The 22,659-nt window shown below is 40.4% G+C and overlaps 1 protein-coding gene across 3 annotated transcripts in view; it reads right to left on the bottom strand.

Moving 5' to 3' along the window:
- The window catches only part of SLC7A11 (solute carrier family 7 member 11), an 87,567-nt gene that overhangs the window by 54,260 nt on the left and 10,648 nt on the right, over positions 1–22,659 (bottom strand). For 2 of the 3 annotated variants that reach the window (XM_061584983.1, XM_061584985.1), the window contains 4 exons: positions 20,925–21,040; positions 7,937–8,062; positions 3,897–3,996; positions 3,246–3,290 (listed from right to left, as the gene is read on the bottom strand). In XM_061584983.1, the coding sequence (XP_061440967.1) occupies positions 3,246–3,290; positions 3,897–3,996; positions 7,937–8,062; positions 20,925–21,040 (387 nt within the window). The remainder of the gene's footprint in view (positions 1–3,245; positions 3,291–3,896; positions 3,997–7,936; positions 8,063–20,924; positions 21,041–22,659) is intronic. The other variant, XM_061584984.1, reaches the window with a different exon arrangement.

Raw genomic sequence — 22,659 nt, 5'->3', positions numbered from 1 at the left:
ACCTGGACTTAATTTGTGAATTCAAAGTAGCCAATGTTCTTCATTCTTCTACAACAAAATGTTTTGTGGAAAATACACCTATAAGTTTATATACCAGCTTCTCCCATGCTTACGGAGAGCTCACTATAACAGACAAAAGCAGGTAACAACCTGATACTAAGCTCAGTACATATGCTGTAGCTTATGGTGTTCCATTTTCCTTTTAATGTCACAGGAAATATATTTTCCAGGTATGAACAATGGCTTTTAAATTATGGTACTGAAATCAGTTCATGGAAACTACATTTCCCTTGCTGTTAGACAAGATTGGCATATATCGCAGAAGAAAAATCCAGTAATGGTTTCCACATCCCTATACCCCATGAAACAAACTCAAAGGAGCTGGTCCTTCCACTATGCTTGTTGTAACACAGGTATGAGGAAGGTCTAAACCGTACATTAGGTAAAAATACAATAATTGTAGGGCTACTTTGACAGCAGTCTTAAAAGGTTTCCCAATATGCCAGTATTCTGATAGATGCAGCACTGGTTATGGGTTATGAGTAAGAAAAAAAGGAACATAGATATACTGTAATTCTTTAAATGATTCCACATAGCCTTATGCCAGATTTACTGATCAACATATCCCTATGCCATGGGGATTTACTCTTTTAAGTTGCAAATAAATATCTGTTTGCCACATAATTCTTTTCAGGCATGCTGTCACCCTACATGTTGCAGAAGGTTAATTATCACTGTGTGAGCATGAACTGATTATAGGAATACCAGCTGCCAGTTATTCTACATGGTGAAGTGCACCTGGAAACATACAACTGTGACTGATTTTGAAGCAAACATTTACTTTGGCACAGCACAAGACAGAAGGATTCATTATACACTTTCTTGTTCCAGGCAGTAATTTGCATCTATAGCTCTTCACAAAATATTACAAATTACCCATCTGGAAGAATTAGCATCCTTTTTACAGCAACAGCAATGGTTTCACAAAGAAATTCTACCAAGAGGTCCTCTACAGTGTGAACTTCTGCAGAAGATTTAAACAAAGCACCTACAGCGAAGCAAACAAGATTGCGATACAACATGCCTGTGACTGTGAGCCTCGAAGACTGCCTGTTCAAATAGTCAAGCTGTAGGCCTCCAGTTGTTCAGCATTAGACACCCAAAAATGAATGAAGTCAGTAAAAAGACTAGTGCTGATTTTGATTGGACATTGGAACAAAGCTGTTGAATTATCAAGTGCTTTTCCCTCACTTAAGTTGGACAAGAACTTCATTCTTCTTTATCACTAGAAAAAAATTCTATCTATTTGGTTACGGATTTGCTGATAGAATATTACCCTGCATCTTCCCATTAGTGCATATAGAATCTGAACTGAAAATACTACCCACCACTTGATTTAACTGGTTCTGTTTCAGGGCTCTACAATGAAGCCAACATTTCAGATTTACTGCTACTACAAAGACCTCTGTTTGCATCACAAGTAGTAACTGGAGTAGTCTGCTTAAGACTATTAAATAATCTTGAGAAAATTTTTGTTTGGTATTTTAAAAATATAAAATGAAATAGGAACTAAGTTTCATGGTCCTATTTCTTAGCAGAGATATAAATGCAAGCAGCAGAGTGAGAATGTAAACCAGTCCACACCCTTCCCTAGGCACAAATAACAACAGACACAATCTTCTTAGGTAAAAGATAAAGAATATTTACTCACGACCATATGTTCAGAAACATAGGCTTTAGCTTAGATGAAAGAAAAAGTAGAAGTCTTAGTCCATCTTAGTCTTTAGTAGTGATGCTCTGAGGAGAGCATCTGCCATACGGCCTTCCCCAGAGGTAAAAAGCTCAGCAATGGAGATTATTCAGGAATCCCCAGGACAAAGGAGGAGGAAGCCAGGTAACTAACCCCACCCATTAGAAAGTTACATCATGGTAAACAGTTACATGGGATATTTCCCCAAATATCCCTTAAAGGAAACATCTCCCTTTTTACAAGGGAACATGCAAGTTTGCCTATTCTTACTATTTTCTTCTGTATTCAACCTTCACACAGAGAATACTTTTCCAAATGCAGAATTAAAACACAGTTGCTTCTACTTTATTTTCTATTCAATAGCATTCAGCTGAATGCATCATAGTACTTGAATGGCTTTCTAACAAAAGACAGGCAACAATACATATGTGCAGCTAAGCTTCTGTCAAACTCCAGCTGGACTCTTGTTTTGCTAGGTCCTACCTATTTTGACTTAAACAGCCAGATAAGGATTAGATATGCCCAACCTGACCCAATGTGATGGGATAACATGGAGATTATACACTAACTGCCACCATATAATCCACCTACATGAACTGGAGGGCCAAACCATAACGGTAGCCACCAGCACAGGACAGCAGATGGCTCTGTCCAGCCCTATGGAAACCTAGCATGTAGGGCACTGGAGATGTAGCAAGCAGTGAAGTTCCACAGAAAAGGCAAGCAGTGGTGACTGCCATGGAGCAACAATAAACAGTGGAGGTCAATGTAGTGGGAACAGAGAAGGGCCAAGAAGGAAAGGTCAGGGCTGAATTGGAGGGCCTCCAGTTCCCCACCTCTCAGAAATAAATCCCATTTATTTCAGTGGGACTTACTCCCAGATAAGTATGCATAAGATTGCAGCTGCAGTGTTCTGCACAGCTAATGTCTAAATTCTTATTGCATATATTGGGCTATATTCCACATAGGCTGCAGACTGCTAACATTTGGCCTGGTGGATATGTTGCTTTTTAAAAATAGGCAGCAGGTACATAGAACATTTACATGAGTGTATTCCACATGGTGTGTTTAAAATGGGCCTTAGTGCGGTCACATTAAGACTGAGCCAACCTATGCACAATGTATCATTATTAGTAGTTTGAATCAATATTTGAGCAGTCAAAAATCTGCCTTAAAATCTGCATTCACAGCCTGATCTTCATTCAGGGACATCATTCAGTGACATCCACTGAATGATTCCCAGAGAGAATTACTCACATGCTATAAGGGAGGAATCTGAACTCTAGAGATCTACTTTCTTTTTTGACTCTACCTGGGTCAGGTCAAATAAAAAACAAAATTTCAAGCAACACATTCAAATTGACATTGTATTTACAGGGAGAAAGCAACCTGACCAGCATGCAAGATAATCTGAAATAGAGTATAGGTTTATTCATGTATTTTCTGGAGCAGCAAGAATTTTACGATCATTTTTAAAAGGTGGGGAGGAACATACCTTTCAGGGTTCTCCACTTCTTCAGTAACAAAATTGAGGTAAAACCTACAAAAGCAAAGTATAAACCAATTTTATTTGTTTATATAACATATTATGGCATGCAACACAATTGTTACTTGATCTTCAAAATCAATCTGTCCACCAAATTAGGCTCTTCAGCAAAGTTTAGAGCATATGAACAACTCCCAGAAAATATTAAGGGAACCCCATCATGGGAAACATCCGTTAGGCTGCAATCTTGTGTTTACTTTTCCTGGAATAAGCCCTGCTGAATTCAGTGGGGCTTATGTCAGAAAAGACACATGTAGAAATGCACTGCAACAGAGGTGCCAAGTCCAACCATTGGTCTATCTAGCTCAGTATTGTCTACTACATGGACCAGCAGCATCTCTCCAGGGTTTCAGACAGGGTTTCAGACAGGAGTGTCTCCCAGCCCTACCTGGAGATGCCAGGGGTTGAATTTGGACCTTCTGTATGCAAAGTATGTGCTCTATGACTGAGCACTTGGGTATTTATCTCACAGGTTTAATGTCTATATCACAGGCTGCCGTTGTACTCCAGTTTTTAAAAATGGCACCAGTTTGCCTGGGATTTATTTAACAGCGTATTAAACTTAATGATCAAACACCCCTTCAGTATAATCCAACTTACCAGCCTGAGTAGGCATACATTCCTGAATAAAATGCAAGAGGCAATCCCTTGACACTGGCTGCATTCCCAACAAATGCATCTTTAAAGTGCTGAGTTTCTCCTGAAAACCAGATTTAAAAAATATATTTACCAATTACGAATAGTGCAGATTACCAACATCAGCATCTACGAGACAAATACATTTGCAAAAAGCATGCTAAATAAAGGTTATTAATCAGCTGCTCAGACTTTAAACAAAGAAGACACCAAAGGCAGATAAATAAGGAGATAGAAGGAGATAGTGACTGTTGTATATGCTTTCCTTTCCCACCTCCCTTTCTTGAACCTGTGTGCTCCAAGTGAACACCATCCATTAACTTCCAACAAAGCTACTGCAAGTTTGCAATAAATGTCACACAGTTAAGCTAATGCATAACATAAATAAAGAAGTAACAAATACTGAAGTACTGAATGCAAAGGTAGTACATTTAATAAACAAGGATCATAATCATTCAGATCCTGTCTATCCCCACTGCCACTTTTATTATATATATATATATATATATACTATATAATTAAATATATACTGTACAATACTATACTACACAATTAACCAGCACTCTTAATATTTGTCTAAGATTTTTTTTCTAATAATGCCTAAAGTCTTGCAGGTGTTGCACATATTACATGGCATTCAGTACTACAAGCCACATTATATTTCAGCAAGCATCAGTACCATCAGAACAAACATGTAAGGGTAAACATATTGGAAATGGTGCCCAGAAGGCAGCTACAGACACATAACAACAAGCTACGAGCCAATGTTCTTCAAGCAAAGTTATCTTGTTCTCCTTATTATTAACCTACATTAAAAAGAAAGACCCGGCATGCTACAGCTGAATAAGACCTTATTGTTCAAACAAGGCTCAGCTGGAAAAGGGTGGTCTTTATTATTTCTTCTTTCTAGAAAGATTCAGCGGTGGACTGTTGGGTCAGTCTGGAATAGGGTTGCCAGGTCCATGGCCTGAGACTGATCCTGTATCTTTAGGAGGAGAGAAGGTCAGCCAAGTGCAGGTGTCCTTGCAACTCTGTAATGGGAAAAACCACAAGGTGGAATTCTCCCTCCCCCCTCCCCAACTTTTACAGATACAGAAGACCTCTTGGAGGCCAGGCCTGGCAACCAAGAAGTCTTCTGTATCTTTAAAAGTTGTGCAGGGGGAAGGGAGAATTCTACCATGTGTTTTTTCCCATTCCAGAGTTGCAAGAAAACCTGCACTTGGCTGACCTTCTCTTCTCCTAAAGATACAGGATCAGTCTCAGGCCAAGAACCTGGCAACCCTAGTCTGGAAGGCTTTTCACAGAGAATGCTATCACCACAGGGGGCAGCCACATACAGACTGATCATGCTAGCTTCTCCTGACACTATTCCCACTTCCCTTTGTCCTCCTATGCACACAAAGTTTCCATTGACAGTTTAGAATAAAGTGCAATTTCCTATTACGTCTAAATATAGGAAATTGTGAAAGTTAGTGGTTTCAGAGCATGGTTTGTTAATTAACTGTGGCTTGTACAAACCATGGTTCTTGTGTTTGGATGTAACAGGAAATTGCATTTATTCCAAACTGCAAACAGGAGCTTTACATTTCCTCCCCTCATGCACAGAGGAAGAAGGAAGAAGAGCACAAGTGAAAGGCATGTCACAGTGCATTCTCATTCATCCGAACTGGGTTGTAGTGAAGGAAAACATTGCCATGCTGAGCACTAGGGAAATGGCTGAAAAAAATATTAGGAATATTGGGAGATATTACTCCTCATGAACACAGAACATGTTGCATTACAGTTAGCACCTGTTTAATTAGGCACTAACATGCATGTAAAACTGAAAGTTGAGCCTTAATTAGAATGATTAATTCCAACAATGCTGTACTATAACACCTACTCACACTGCATCCAGATACAGATCATGTTAAAAACAGCTGGTGCATGCACAGTCTTATTATACCCAAAGCAAACCTTAAGGAAAGGACTTAACTATCTGTTTAAAGAGCATAAAGGGACAAGCTGAGAAAAGCTTTGAGAGTAAAAGCCAATCAGTGTTGTCTTGAAGGAGTAATATGGGCAATTTTAGATCAAGAATTTGGTTGTGTTTGGACATGACACTGAGCCATGGATTAGCATTATAAAATAATGCTCACTGTCCTGAGGTTCACACACTCCCCCTTCCTGTTCCTCCTCTAGCATGGCCACAAGGAGGAAATCGGAAGCTTTGACATTTCTTTTACATTAACCACACAGTTCAGCACATCATCCAAACCCTAAACTATGGTTAATCTTAATATGCTTTTGTTTGAAGTTGGTTTCTTTCAACTAACCATAGACTGGTTAGGATTATCCAGTTTGTCCAGGTTCTGATGACACAGCAAAATGCATTTAACCTAAAATGGAAGCTTCTGAACTCCACATAGCCACATTGTAGGAGAACAGGACCGGATGGAGCATGCAAGCCTGAGTCTGACTGCAGCAAATTTTCATAATGCTATGAATTTTCATAATTCTATTAGCATTACATCTAAACCAGACTTTTTCAGTCAAGGAACATTGAAACAAATCAATCAAGTATAGGGAAATTAAAATTAAAAAAGCTCTAGCTGAATAAGTGTTTTTAAGATGTGGTACCTATGTTACTTAAAAACTATTTAAGCTTGCTCCTGATCCAGCAGGGTTCTTCTTATGTTCACAGGTTTTCTTATATTTGGTTTACTATAAAACCAAATATGAAAAACATGTATGTCATATATGTTCCATTGCCAAATGCTCTAGCCTCATAGTCATTTCCTCTCTATGACTTGCATTCAGTTGTTTAAAGCTGCAATACCTAGGAGATTCTCTGATACATCATTAAAATTGTCATTGCCACTTTTTAAGAAAGTTTTCATCATTCAGGATTCATAGAGTCCAAGAGATTACAGATGAGGCTGCTCTTTGTCATTAAGATCTATCACTCTGCTCCCAGCATTCTAAATTGGTGCAGGAAACTTTTTTTTAGCCCAAGGGCCACATTCCTTTATGGGGACCATCTGCAGGTGGTGGGTGGGTTCAGAGGCAAAAAGAGGACAGAATAATAGATGTCCATGAAGCCTGCAAAGGTTGCAGTCACAAGTCAGAGGCTTATATGGGCACATCTCTCTATCAAGCAACCAAGAGGAATGATCACAGCTCAGGAACACTTTCCAGCCAGGCAAAAGCATTTAAGGAGGGCATAGAGCAGGACTGAGGAGGGGCATGGCTTGGGGAAAGTCTTGAGATAAAGAGGCCTCGAGGACTGAATTTACCTTTCAGGTTTGAAGTCCCCCACCTATGTCTTAAATTGTACGGCAATGAGCCTTTAATGGTATATGCAAAAATTAAAAAACACATTCTGCAATGGAATTTGATTACCTAAGGAAATGTATGGTGAAATAGTTTTGACTACACACTATGTATTCTCTTCTCATAGATTTTTCATATTTTTATTAAGCTATACACAGAGAGAGAGAGACAAGGGGGAAAGAGTTAAATGGAATACAGCAGTTGTGAAGAACCTGTGGCCCTACAGATGTTGCTGAACTACAATTTCCTTCAGTGTCAGCCATTATGGCCAATGGCCAGGGATAATGGGAGTTGTAGTCCAGCAACATCTGGAGGGGCAAAGTTTCCCCACACCTGGACTACAGTATAAAATAAGTGGATGAGCATCTTGTTATCACAATCAACTTTAAATTCCCTTCCAAAGTGTTTACCCTTCTAATACGTTTTCTTGCAGAGAGGAGCACCTCATTGGTTCTTCGTTTAAAAAATTATGGATTCAGACTCTGTATGTTCTCATCAGCATGCTGCTGTAAATACAAGTTCTTCACAGCATTGTTCCACTTCCAGTTATTTACCTGACACTATAAAGCTGAAGTTGAACAAGCAGAGACTAATTAAGAGATTTTGCTGGCCTAAGCATTATTTGGAAGGGACACGGGTGGGAAGGGGGGAGATAAAAGCACTTAAAATAGCATTTACTTTTCAGTTCATACCTTTAATTAGCTGCATAATTCCAGGGACTATAATTATCAAAATTGCTGCAAGCTTGCAAAAGGTTAGGAAAATCTGGATGCGGGCACTCCAGCTGACACTCATGCTATTCAGGACCATTACAACTGCTGGAAGAGGAGAAAAAAAGAGAGAATAGTTAAAGGAAAGTGCTACTCATCCCTCCAAAAGCACCACAAGCTCCATCAAGGGACAGCTTTCCCCAGTATGTATTACAGGCACTTGTAAAAGAACTGGAGTCACCCTTATAAATGTTCCCTTCATTAGTTTTCTCGCAACTCACTTTTTCCACCATCCCACACTCTCCTCAACATGCCTTTGGTAACGCATTCCCTTTCCTCCACCCCATTGTACCAGCCATAAATCTCTTTGAAAGCTTTCAACAGCAGATATTAAAGCTTCCTCCTTCCCATGACAGAACCGTTCAGCATTGATAATTGATGGACTGGTATAACTCAGACTTTAAACTGAAAATTAATTTCACTTTCACTTTCAGTTGTAATCTTTGATTGATCTGAAAACATTAACAAATGAATAAACAATCAAAGCTCCAAATCCTCGCCATTATGGGTCCCCACAAAACATTGCCTTTCAGCTCAGCGTTCACATTAATTTCTTCCTGCTGCTCTGTGTTCTGTGTTCTCCTAAAGGTTCATACAGCTTCCTCTAGAGAGACACCTTATGGATGAGCATTCATCAGGGTGGTGATAATGAACCTCTCAGCTCTCTAAAGGAGCCTGAATTACTTTGAGTTTTACCCCTTTAAATGACAGTGGCAGCGTCTAGCCAAAATGCAAGCAAGTACAAGAATGAATGTCTATTATCTATTTACAAAGTTTAATATCAGTTCAACTGTAATGGCATTTCCCACAGAAATCTGGAAGAATTCCCTGACAAGGTTTCTTTCGGACCAGGAACAGACTGTTAAAATACAGGGTGGCATCCAATGAAATAGATCTGCTAGCTCAAGGATTTCCACTTGCACAAAGGAATATCCCCTTCTTCTCCTCTCCCCACACTCCCCCTGTGCCATCCCCAAATCTGCTCCAGAGGGATTGGGAGAAAATGAGAACAGACTTAGGGGGATGCAAGGGATGCACAGGGAGAAGAAGTTCCTTTGTGACGCCCCAATTCCTTGGTCTTGTGGATCTATGTCACTGGATATTGCCCACAGTTTCACTCTGTAATAAAGAAAAGACTTCAGCCAAGCAATTTTATTTATTTATTTTCATTGCATTTTTATTCCACCTTTCTTCCTTCATAGAACCCAAGGTGTGGTTCCCAGATGGTTGCCCCATTCAGGCACTGATGATCCCCAGGCGTGCTTAACTTCAGCAAGTGGGTGACCTCAAGTGCCTCAGTCTGAGACTCACAGGTCTCTCCCGGCCCTGTTTGCATGACTATGCACACATTTTGGACATTTCCCCCCAACACACAAAGATTAGTTCCCATGTGAAACTGACAAGAACCTATGAGTTGTGTGTATGCACAATCTGAATCACATACTGAGAAAGATATAAACAACATGACAATTAGGAAGATCACATGTTAACTGATAGCCTGTAAAATGAAAAATGTAGAAGATCCAAGTGAGAGGGGGGATAAGTGCATTTTAGTGAGACCAGGAGCCTGGGGAGTGGGGGACAATATAGGCTGCCATTTCATTATCACGAGGTGTAAGCTATTTTCACCTGTATTTATTTAGGGTGTCAAGATCTCACCAGATTAACTGGAGCTGATCAGAAACAGTGGTGCAATAGACACCTAGCTCAGCAGGTGTTAAGTTTTCCAGTATACATTTGCTTAGTCATCTATACTAATGGAAGCATGATGAGTTGTTGGGTTTTTTTAATCTCCATATCTACTAAAGGTTGGGAGGCCTAATCAGGTGGTAAGATTTACCCACATTAACCACTTGGTGAGTTAACCATCTGCATTAGCAATCTGTGACAGGCAACATTGAGTGGGGAAGATACTTCCCTGAGCTACAGTCTCATACAGTCATCTTTTAAAGGAACAACTCAGCATCCCTGCTTTTTCTTCATCGTTTTCAGCTAGGATTTCAGATTTCTAATCCTAGCTAATATATTTTTGAAAGATATAAATATTTGCAGTTTTTGTAAGGCAAATGTTAACATTCAGTTAAATCAGGGATAGGGAACCTCTGGCTCATGGGTTAATTTGGGCCTCCAGGCCATTTTGGTCAAGCCATAGCCATTCAGGTGAGCGATGTGTCATTGAAGAATGCTTACACTTTGAATTTTATAGAATTCTATGGAAGTTATATTGTATTTTATTGTATTACAGTTTACAAAATAAAAGCAATAAAATACAATTAAAATGATACAACAACTAGCACAACGCATCAGGATTGCTACAACAGGCAGAAAAAATATTAAATAGTCTGCCAAAACCCTCAGCAATTTTCAAGTGGTCTGTGGAGAAAACAGTTTGGGATCCACTGTTTTAAAGCAATCATGAACAAGAAGAGTTCAAACACTCTGCCTTGAACACTATTATACAACTAAAGGATTGAGCAACCTCAGCATCTTTGCTTCTGTGAGAACTTAATAGCAACATTTTAATACAGTGACCGGCTTTGCAGCATAGGCGCTTGATTTTCTGTTAGTTAATAGCTGGCGAGAACCTGAGTTATGTGAATGACAAAAGTTCACACAGCATCTTGTGACCTTCTCTCTGAGCAGTCCAAGGAATGAATCATAAATCACTCTTCTTAAGTGAGTCATGTTTATTGCAATGAAAAATCCAGCATCTGTTTGAGCACAGTTTATCAGTATTTACAGCAAGGCTTCATTAGAAGTTCTACCATGTTCAGACTGGTCGTGAGGCTGCCAGCCTTTTTTGTGGCTGCTTTTTTGTGGCTTTGTAGTGAGTCATAAAAAGAGGGGGGAAATATTTAATATTACAACACGCAGGTTTGCTTTTATAGCTACATCTTATCTGTGTGCTCACTCACCTGTGCCGTTTGCACAATCTTCCTAATTTTAATGGTAGCTTTTTAAAAACTGAAACCCAAAGGTAAAGGTTGGCAGCATCATGTTAGGATAGATAGGATAGGATAGGATAGCTGGGTGCACTCCAAATGTCTTGAACTACATTAGCCCCAGCCAGTATGGCCAATGGTCAGGAATGACCACGCTATCCTCTTGGACCGCCTGCAGAGGTTAGGTATTGGGGGCACTGTATTGCAGTGGTTCCATTCCTTCCTCTCTGGGAGATACCAAAGAGTAGCATTGGAGGAGGAGGTTTCAGATCCCTGGCCCCTCACTTGTGGGGTGCCACAGGGTTCTATCCTTTCTCCAATGCTCTTTAACATCTATATAAAGCCGCTGGGAGAAATCATCAGGAGATTTGGGCTGCAATGTCATCAGTATGCGGATGACACGCAGCTCTATCTCTCATTTAAATCTTCACCAAGGTTGGCTGTGGAAACCCGGTCCAAGTGTCTGGGGTCGGTGAGTGGCTGGATGGGAAGGAATAAGCTGAAGCTGAATCCTGACAAAACCGAGGTGCTGTTTGTGGGAGACAAGGGAAGGTTGGGAGATATAGACCTGGTGCTTAATGGGGTACAACTGCCCTTGAAAGACCAGGTCCGTAGCCTGGGGGTCATTCTTGACTCCCAGCTGTCTATGGAGGCTCAAGTTTCAGCTGTAAGCCGGGCAGCTCTGTATCAACTCCATCTGATACGGAGGCTACGCCCCTACCTTCCCAATCATCTGCTCCCACCAGTGGTACATGCCCTGATCACCACTCGCCTGGACTACTGTAATGCGCTCTATGTGGGGTTACCCTTGAAAATGGTTCGGAAGTTACAATTGGTACAGAATGCAGCGGCACGTCTGATTGCAGGCAGCTGCCGTAGAGATCACATCACTCCTGTGTTGAAGGAGTTGCATTGGTTACCAGTTGTGTACCGAACCCAATTCAAGGTGTTGGTTTTAACCTTTAAAACCCTATACAGTTGTGGCCCAGCCTATCTGAAGGAGCGCCTCCAGCATCGACAGAGTTGCCACTCAACAAGATCAACCTCAGAGGGCCTTCTCTGGATCCCACCAATCAAGACAGCTAGGCTGGTGAGAACTCGAGAGAGGGCCTTCTCAATAGTGGCGCCCGCCCTTTGGAACTCTCTCCCTAGTGACGTACGCCATGCCCCGTCTATAATGAGCTTCCGCAGGACCCTGAAGACTTGGCTTTTTAGGCGGGTGTTTGAGATGGGCTAGTTTTCTACTGTTTTTAAATTTTAATTGTTTGATATACTGTTTTATCTTGTACATCGCCCAGAGTGGCTGGACAACCAGCCAGATGGGCGACTAACAAATTTAATAATAAATAAATAAATAAATAAATAATAAATAAAATGATGGGAGCTGTGTTCCAAAACATCTGGAGGGCACCAGGCCGGGGAAGGCTGTGATAAGGAAAAGGAAAATCCATTACAGAGAATTACATAGAATATTGGTACAGAAGATGAAAAGGATGGCACGGAGATGGAATCTCATATGATAGGAATATTTGTTGGGTTAAATTTGTCAGTCCAGTCTTATATTCCATAATGGAATATTACAGCAGCAGTAGCAGCAGTATTGACTTTCTACCAGTACCTAACAATGGCTCAGAACAGAATAGGAAGAATCCACTTATAAACCTGTTGTCATTTAGAGTATAGGAAGATGGATAAGGAGGGGTCCCAATGCCTTTTTAATCTGTGTCAATTTTGCATTTAGAAATCTCTGGGCAGAATTGACAAAGAAAATATTAGCTGCTTAAGATTTAGAAATTCAATTGTTAATTATTTAAACCTATTATAATCATTAAATCTCGACATTAGCTATCAGAAATATTCCAGATTTTATTACATCTGGGGAAAGGGACATAACTTGATGGTAAAGCATATGGGTTTGCATGTAGAAGTCCAAGGTTTAATCTGTCACATCTCCAGGTAGGGCTGGGAATGTCCCCAATCTGAAAACTGGAGAGCTATTGCCAATCAGGATAGACAACACATAGTTAGACAAACCAAGGGTTTGATTTGATATAAGACAGTTTCCTATATTCCTATGAAAAAGACCCACCCAGCATATATTTCAAAGTGGGGGGGAAATTGTCAACTGATACCATTGGAAATGTGTACTTCCCTGTGACATGAATTAGGTTGTTATACTGTAGTCCTCAATCTTGAGCAAGAACTGCTACAAAATAGTCTCAATGGTATTTTTAAACACCCTATAAGCTTTCTAAGATTTGTCACAATGGTTGGATCAGTGCTGGAAATGTGTTATGGAAAGAGGAGATTTTATCCACTGTTAATAGACCTGCACTAAAATAAAGAATTACTGGATGCAGATTTTATACATTGTCAAAAAGATATTGCAAGTCATTTTGTCACTAGACCCAAAAGTATTTTATTGACATTTAAAATGTAAGGTCTCCAAGGATAAATAAACTCTTCCGTTCCACATGATTCCAGCTGCCAGATTACTGAATACTTGAAACCTAAAAATACTCCACGTTTATTAAACCATAAAACCTTGCTGTTTTTAATATGTTTCCATAGCATATCTGTGTCAAAATATGGAAATGTGGAATTAACAAGTTTGGAACAGTTTTAGAACGTTTTGGAATGCTATATTGAAAAAGGTAATCATTTCCCTTTGTTATCCTATTTTCGATTGCATATTTGTTGTATCTGAATGTATATGTCCCAGCTGCTGTGAACAGGGCAGCCATGAGGCAATCTCTAAAGAAGCCTCACTTGGACTCCAGGGGTGCTTTCACACCGCACTTTATTCCATTATTCTGACGACTGACCTGGTAATTTGCGCATTATATTTGAGCTTTCACACGACATACCGGGTAGCTCTGGAATTCTAGTGGAATGTAGTGCAAGTGTAGCACTAATTTCCGCAATAAATGATACCAGAAATAATCCGTTAGCAAGGCTGGGAACCCAGAAGATTGCGAGAGTGTTTTGCTAGCTGCTGCCACTCATGTGACAGGCATCCCAGCATGCAGTGCATTCCCACCCTTTAGTCATGCAGGTTTTTTTGCCTGATGAACATGGTACCGGTATTCCGTCATCGGCGCAGATAGCAGCAGCATTTCCCCACCCCCACCCGTCTTGATACAGCTAAAACAATTTAAAAAGTCAGATCCTAAAGGGAGAGGGCTTGCATGGCGACGGGACGAGATCTTAGACCTCCTACAAAGTGGGGAACAGTGTGCATGGGTGAGGGACGAAAACAAGCTGTGTGAAAGACAGTTGCGTGAAATGCCGCTATATCGGCTGAAACAGTACTGTTCCTTATCGCAAGAGGTACTAATAATATAATAATAATAAAATTTTATTTGTTAGTCGCCCATCTGTCTGACTTAACAGACACTCTGGGCAACTTACACAATATAAAACATAATTTAAAACATATTCATACAACAGTAAACCACCTGTTAGTAATAGCCTAACCCACCCCAGAAATCCCATAGGCCTGCCTGAATAACAAGGTCTTTAAGGCTCGAAGAAAAGCCATCAGGGAGGACACATGTCGAAGGTCAAAAGGAAGCAAGTTCCAGAGGGTGGGGGCCACGACCGAGAAGGTGTGAAAGGGATTTTAGAAATCAGGACAGCAGCGCTACCTTTTTAATCCGTTAAACTAGCGCTATTAGCCCCATGTGTAAAAGCAGCCCAGGATTCTAACAGCAATCAGTCAACTGCAAAAATCCCCTCCATGGTCTTGAGTGGGTGGTTTCTATGCAACTCCAGGCACTATTAGATGAAACTGGTTATTTAAATCCCTATCCTTCTTGTTTCAGATCTGGCCTTGGAACAGAAACTACCTTGGTCACCCTGACCTATTTAGAGAGAACAGCCCTGCCAATTTTCTTGGATTTTTGATACAATTGTGAGCTTTACCAGCTGCTGGCTGTTCCTAAGCAAAATTCAAAGTTCTGGTGCTCTCATATGACTCATGACCTAGGTACTTTAACAACTGTCTTTCCCCAGATTTACTAATCTGAGCACAGGGATGGAGGAGAAATTAGTTTTAAATGGATTTATACACAGAATTTGATAAGTTACAAAGATTGAGCTTTGCCCACATCAGACCACCTCTTGCATCACGTGTTTGCTTATATCCAAGCCACTCATGCATTGTTTTTAAAAGCCCAATGAATTATATGCAAAATCATACACAAAAATTTGTAAATTGCATATGTGAAATATAGAAAAGAATCAAGATCTACATGGTGCTATATTTATGCAGCATAATTTTATAACACAGAAGTATTTTTACAGTTATATGTATCATTGTATTATAAGTTCAGGGCCGGTTCTAAAGGGCGGCCAGGTTGGGCACTGGCCCAAGGGCCCCAGAGCTACAGGAGCCTGAGGGGCCCTCCGGTCCCCTTCCCACTTACCTGTCAGCCGGCTTTTTAGCAATGCCCTTAATGAAGATGGCGGTCGCAGCTTCCCTAAGGTACTGAAGCTGCCGCCGCCATCTTAGTTGATGGCAGAGATGGCAGCAGAGGCTTCATTCCCCTTAGGGAAACCACAGCCGCCATCTTCATTAAGGGCAATGGTAAAAGACTAGACAGGTAGGGAGGACGTGGGGGGCACGGGGGGGGCACGGGGGGCACACACGCACACATATGCGTGCATACACCGGGGCCCAGGGCAAGCTGATGCCCAAGGGCCCCCGCATGCCTGGAGCCGGCCCTGTATAAGTTGATTATTTTAGGAAACTTGAAGTATAAATCATGCGTCTAATGTACAAGAATTGTTTATATTACTAGCAAAACTGGTAAAAAAACCTCACTTCTCATTGAGATCAAGGAGTGAGACGGGGGAAAGGCCACATTTGCACCATATATTTAAAGGACTATTATACCACTTTAACAGTCATGGCTTCCCCCAAAGGATCCTAGGAACTGGTTTGTTAAAGGTGCTAAAAGTTGTTAGGAGAATCCCATTCCCCTCACCAATTCAGCTACAATTCCCATAATGGTTTAACAATCAATGTTTCCTCACAGGGAACTGTGGAAATTGTAGCTCTGTGAAGGGAATAAGGGTCTCCAAACAACTCTCAACACCCTTTACAAATAACAGTTTGCAGGATTTTGGGGGGGAAACCACCACTACTAAGTGGTCTTTTTCAGCTGTTAGTGGAGCTATCACTTCAGAGCACCCACGTTCATGGCCTCTCAGAGCCAAGCAAAGACTTTTTAAAAACTCCTCAGGCATTTTAAATATAATTGAATTATTTTAGCTGCAGTTGCTGCTGTGTTAGTCAGGCTTAGGTATTTTATTTTTTGTTGCATTTATTGATTGGTTGCTTTTCTGTTCTGTTGTTTAAATTGTTGTTCTGCCATCCTGGGACTAATTTTTACCGAAAGTGCTGGGTATAAATTGTATAAATAAATAAACGGTTGCACAGGTTTCCTCATCCTCACCCACTTTTTAAATAAATTGGCTCTACAATGTAGTACATTTTTCTTGCAAAGTAATATCACCACATGAATTATATATTTTTCTCTGCCCTCACTGTTGCAAGAGAAGCTTGAATATGTGCAGGCAACCTTGACACAACACTTCTTCCATTTCCCAATAATTCTCTGCCACCCTCTTCCAGCTATAAATTTTCCCTTGGTCTTCTCCCTTTCACCTGCTGAAATAATTTACATTTTTTCAATAAAGCTGTAAAATATTGTTTCACTGTATATTAAATTACAAATTATATTAAATTATATAATAAGGACATTAAATTATATAATAAGGACATGAGTGTAATAGCCCTCTCCTGCTCAAGTTACTGAGCAGCTCATATTCTTGTACTGCCTGTGATGACAGAAGCAATATATAGCCATCATGGCTAGTAGCCATTGATAGTCTTACCCTTTATGAATTTATCTAAAGCCATCCAGGTTGATGACTTTCACTACATCTTGCTTCAAGATGCATCAAAATAAGAATTTCCTTTCTTCAGTAATTTATTCCTGATTTTTGGTATAATGGAGGATAGGTTTATCATTCTTACAGATAAAGGGAATGTGACATAACCTAAATGCTAGAGTACTGGCTACAGAGGGGGCCAACACCTTTTTGCTAGATCACCACAACAGCAGTTGGTGTGGTAGGGCTGCACCACTCACTTGGCCTCCAGCCAACTGAATCACTGCAGCATATCAGAGACCACACCACAGTGGTTCCACCAGCACATTTGCACTATGCCAATCCAGTCCCTGTTGTGTGCCTCCCCCACTCCATTCCAGTATGCTGGAGCTACTCAGCTGGATATAGGTCAGATGATCGGCACAACCCCACCACACTGTCCATTACTGGATCACCTGACTACAATTCTTGAGGAGATGCAAACTCAGGCTAGTTAAAGTGTAACACAGTATGTGTCTCATTGCATTCATTTAACTCAGAGGCAGCCAACATGGTGGCCTCTAGATGTTGTGGAACACAGCTCTCATCGTCACTGATCATTGGCCATGGTGGCTGGGGTTTAAGGGGATTTTAGTCCAACAAGACCTGGGGAGCACCAAGTTGGGTATCCCTGGTTTAACTTAATGCCTCTTCTGTTTATTCTCAAACTATTCCATTGCCCTAGTTTAGCAATTGATCCATTGGGGGCCTCTTCTTCCCCTAGTTCATTAGAGGTAACAGTTTTGTTATCAAATGATAGCTCTTACCTGTGTGCTCAGAGCAGGGCTGAGATACTACCATAACAGGTGATTGGTATTTTTGTTCTCCAAGGGCAATTTGGCTTCCCCTGAGGTTTTTAGCATGCCTTGTGCTCAAGTCATCCCAGTTCACCTTAGTATAATTACTCCTTCAAGCATGTCTTTCCGTGTCTCTCCTGACAGCAGCCTGGCTTATATTCAAAGGGCTTCCTAAAGGAGACTCCTTTCACTGAAGCAGCAACTCCTCCAAATCGCTCCCCACAGCCTATCATTTGGTCCCCATTTGCTGTTAACGCCTATCTCCCTCTGCATGTGTCATTATTTCAGGAGGACTCCACCCTCCTACCATACTGATTCTTGCTTTTTAATTATTGTTTAAAACCTGGCTTATCACAAAGATTTTCCCATTAAATTAATCATGATGAAATCCCATTCCAGATTATGCTTTCATTGTGGTCAAAATTAAAGACACTTAGGAAGATGTTTATAATGGAATCTCCTTGCATCCGACAATGCTACCAATGCTGCCTCAGGGACCATAGTAAAACACCTGTTTTACTATGATCTTTCCATGAAAGATTTTACGCATTAACCTCTAAAACTCGTAACTTTAATTCAATTACTCAGATAGAGCTTTTGGGATTAGCATATTAAGAGAGAAATAAATGCAATCAGGTATTGGTTCTTTCTCCATGTTTCTGCTTGGTGGAAAAAGCGCACTGACAAATTGTTTCAGGATCTGATAGTTCAAGGACAATCCAAGTAAAGAAAACGCAAAGTGAATTGTGTAACTAGAATTGTCTTGCATTATTTAACTCCTTTTGATGCCTTTAATTTCCCTTCTAATGTATTGCCTGGTTGCATGATTGTAATATCTGTTTATATAAGAGGCCAAATTACGTTTTTGGCATTTTACTGGTGCAAAGATTTCTGTTTAGATAAATGTACTATATGAGTAGCAGCTAAAAAATAAAATGGTAGATTTGTCCTTTTTCCTGACTCTTTAGGTATTGTCACCTGCCCAGGACTTGATTATACAATCTCCAAAAGATGTATACTTGGGTTGGATCCTGACTGATTCATATAGACCCATTGAAATCAATGGAACTTCAATTAAACCCTGACTTGTGCCATTAATTTTATGGGTCTACTCTGAGTATGATTAAGTCTGAATCCAACACCTTGAGTCCTAAAAATCCAATTTATTTTTCACAATAATTACATTAAGTTAAGGCAATATGGTCTTGTGGCAATAGGATACAGCAGGTATGGGAAAACTTTGGCCCTCCAGATGTTGCTTGAACTACAGTTTCCATCATCCCTGACCACTGGCCCTGCTTGCTGGATCTATTGGGAGTTATAGTTCAGCACATTTGGAGGGCCAAAGGTTCCCTACCTCTGGGATATAGGTAACGAGGGTTTTTTTGAGATGTATTCAGACTCAATTCATTTACGACTTTTTAAGTCAAACCCTGAAGATGTAATTGTGCTTAACAGGCTACAAGTAGTCAGAGGTTTCCTTTAGAGCATCTGTATAAGTTTATGTCCTGTAGTGGCTTCCATAAAAAGGACAAACCTGTCCTTATGGCAAGTGCCCATGCTCTCACCATTCTACAAGACCTGAATAAATTAATATTTCAGTCCTGACTGGATTCAGTTAGTCACCTTTTTCATATTCTGTCTCACACCTATATCAGTTCTCTGCATAAATTGCTGGGATTTGAAGAGGAAACATCAAAGCACCTGTCAGCTCAACAAACAACTGATGTCCAACAGTACCAAAGGTCACAGAAAGGACTTAGTATCCATAGTCTACAATTTGCACTGCTGATCTCCAAATACATAACATCAACTAGGGTCACAAGCAAAAGTTTAATGACATAAGACACCCTACCACCATGGGCCCTGGAATACTGTGTTCCCCAGGTATACCTGGGCCTACAAGGTGATCCCTCATTTCACTTTACACTAAAAGGGAAGACAAAACACAACAGTGGAAATATATCACAGGCTAGTGTGACTGGCACTGTCATCTCCTTGAAAGTAAGCAGATAAGTACTACTCAGACATAGGGCCTAGCTTTCCTCAATTAGTCTTCACCAATCTGGACACATAAATCCATGTCGGTATCTTCGTACATGAGAGCCAGTGTGGTTAGTGGTTAAGATGTTGGACTACAACCTGGGAGACCAGGCTTCAAATCCCCACACAGCCATAAAGCTCCCTGGGTGACCTTGGGCCAGTTACTGCCTCTCAGCCTCAGAGGAAGGCAATGGTAAACCCCTTCTGGATACCGCTTACCATGAAAATCCTATTCATAGGGTCACCATAAGTCGTAATTGACTTGAAAGCAGTCCATCATCATCATCTTGATACATAGCTAGCTCCTCCCTTTCTATTATACCTTAAAATCTAACCCATAAGTAGGGAAATGCCAAACAAGCTACACAGTTTTAGACTCTGCAGCTGAGTCACCAAATGCTAATTTACCATAATATGTGTTTTGTTTTTCCTGTCCATCTAAAACAATCAGAGTGTCATGTGCCAAGTGTCCCACATCCTCAATCATGAGAATTAGGCATCAGGTCCCTATTGCCTGTACCAGCATAGCAGTTGCCCAGGAGAGAAATTATTTTAATCCTGCAAGAAGCTGCCTTGGCAGATGAGGGGTGAATGCTCCAGCAGAGGCAGCAGTTCCAGTTACAAGTTTCACCTATGTAATAAGTGTGTTTACCATATCTACTCGGCTCTGCAGGCTGATCAAAAGGCATCAGCCTGCTGCTGTTTTCTGCCACAGCCCAGCCATTATATATTCTTCATGTTGTACCTGCATTTGTGTCTTTACTTTGCCAAACCCTGCTTTATTATTTTTTCCACCCGTAATAGTACCTCACCCCAACAGGCTTATCAAGCTGCCAATAGTGATCTACTTCAGCCATTGCAGCTCTTGAACTCCTAGCAAGGGTGTGTAGCTTTCATACTCTCTTCCTCTCTTTAAAATGTAGGTCCCTTGTGAATATCACCATCCCCTTGGCCAGATACAGAGATTTTCTCAGATATTCCAGGATTTTAGGGATACAATATGGTCGCCATGAGGTATCGTCAAGGATAATCTGTTTTGAGACCATTAAAACCATTCTGTTAAGAGTTTACATTTTAATTTGCCTTAAATTGGATATCAAGTCCAGTAACTGAAATGAATGCAGAATTTATTCTAATTTTCTTCTGCTTATCACCTGCTTCATCCCATTTCTCCTAAAATCTGGTACTTACTGATTCCCAGAGCTGTAATCAGTTTAATAGCAAGGTCTGGGATTTCACATTGCATAAAAAATGGTTCCAGCATGTAGCGTCCAAATGCCAGGGATATTACTGCTGTGGCAGCGGGTCTACAATACAGAAATGAAAAAAGACCAGTCAATGACATGTGAGGCTGTATCAAATACATAGTACATGGCAAATTGCCCATTAGCCTTTAGATGCCTGCGCACGCACACAAAATATAAATTCTCAAATAACTTGGTAGCTTAACCAAAGCAGAAATTATAATAACTGATAAAAATACACAAACACAGAAAGAAATGCAACATTTCAAGCCATTTATTCACAGGGATTTTGACCATTTCCCCTCTTAATTTACTCAGTGGAATGGTGAAGTGTGCCACCTTCTTAATCACTGATGGCTTAGAGTGGGTTCATCAGTTATAGCAGCAGCAAAGAAAGTCTCTTATCTGAGCCAAGGCTTCATGCATGTGTTATAGCCTTACCATACATGGTCTCTACACCAGCCTGTCTGGCCCAAAGGAATGATACAGTGCTGCTTTGCATGATATAGTGCTGCTCTGTGAGGCAGACCCATACAATATGTTATCACAGCCATGCACAGATCCTGAGAATAGAGAAGCAATTATTGGCAGTAACTTTGGTCATATTTTACAGACAATATAGATAACCAAGATGTTGTAACTCCCAAATAATTGCTGACTAGTATACAGCATCATAACCCATGAGATATCCATAAGATTTGTATTATAAAATTGGAAACATGTTTTGCAGGAAAAGGCATGTACTTGCCACAACAGCAATACTGTGATGTGTACATAGAATCTCTTCTCCATCCCCAGGTGTGCACACATAGAGGGGAAGAGCCATAGATCAGTGGCAGAATATCTGCTTTGCACACAGAAGGCTCCAAGTTCAAGCCCTGGTACATCCAGATGAGCTAGATGACTTGGTGTAAGGCAGTTTCCTGTGTAGGGGAGTTCTTCCATACAAGTGAATGAAGAACCTGCTGGTGAATGAGTTCGATATGTACACAAGGTTTATACCCTGTTCTGATATAACCTGCTACTGATATACATGTATCAGTAAAAAATAACATAATTAAATGCATTATATTAGGGGAAACTGCCTTTCAAAAATAAAAAATGTTAGGCAAAATTGTTTACAAATGTACATATTAGGAGAAATTTGCACCAAAATGCTGATATTTTTATGAGGCCTTTTTTTAAAAAAAAAAAGCAAATTGATGTGGAAATGTGGAGAACTGAACTTAAGATTGTAAAAACGAGAAACTTGAAATAAACTGAAGTCAACAGATTCACCCATCCCTACTTGCAGAACTTTGAGGCATTGCCATTAATGTACTCCTCTGAAACCTGGTGCAAACATTTTTGCAGCTGGGTAACCTTTGCAATTCTGAACTGCCTGTGTGAACAGTCTATTAGTGTGAGCAATTGAATGTCAAAAAACAAAACACAGAGAAAATTGTTATTCCCATTCCACAAGGAAGAAAATGGCAACTTGCACTTTTTAAACAATATATTTCTCATATGTGAAATGCACCTAAACAGGAAGTCATAAAAGAACAAGCTTTTTTGTTCTCTCAAGCTCTCTGTAGCTGAAATGCCTGTACTTTGAAGCTTTTTTTCTCTTAGCTCATAATCTTAAGACTTTCATAAGTGTCATTTCTGCTTCTTGTGAAGGTCACAGCCAATAGGTCATCTTG

Source organism: Rhineura floridana, chromosome 9 (genome assembly GCF_030035675.1).
Source record: "Rhineura floridana isolate rRhiFlo1 chromosome 9, rRhiFlo1.hap2, whole genome shotgun sequence".
Classification (NCBI taxonomy): Eukaryota; Metazoa; Chordata; class Lepidosauria; order Squamata; family Rhineuridae; genus Rhineura; species Rhineura floridana.
The sequence above is the reverse complement of the archived record's forward strand: the minus strand, read 5'-3'. Positions and strand labels throughout refer to the sequence as shown.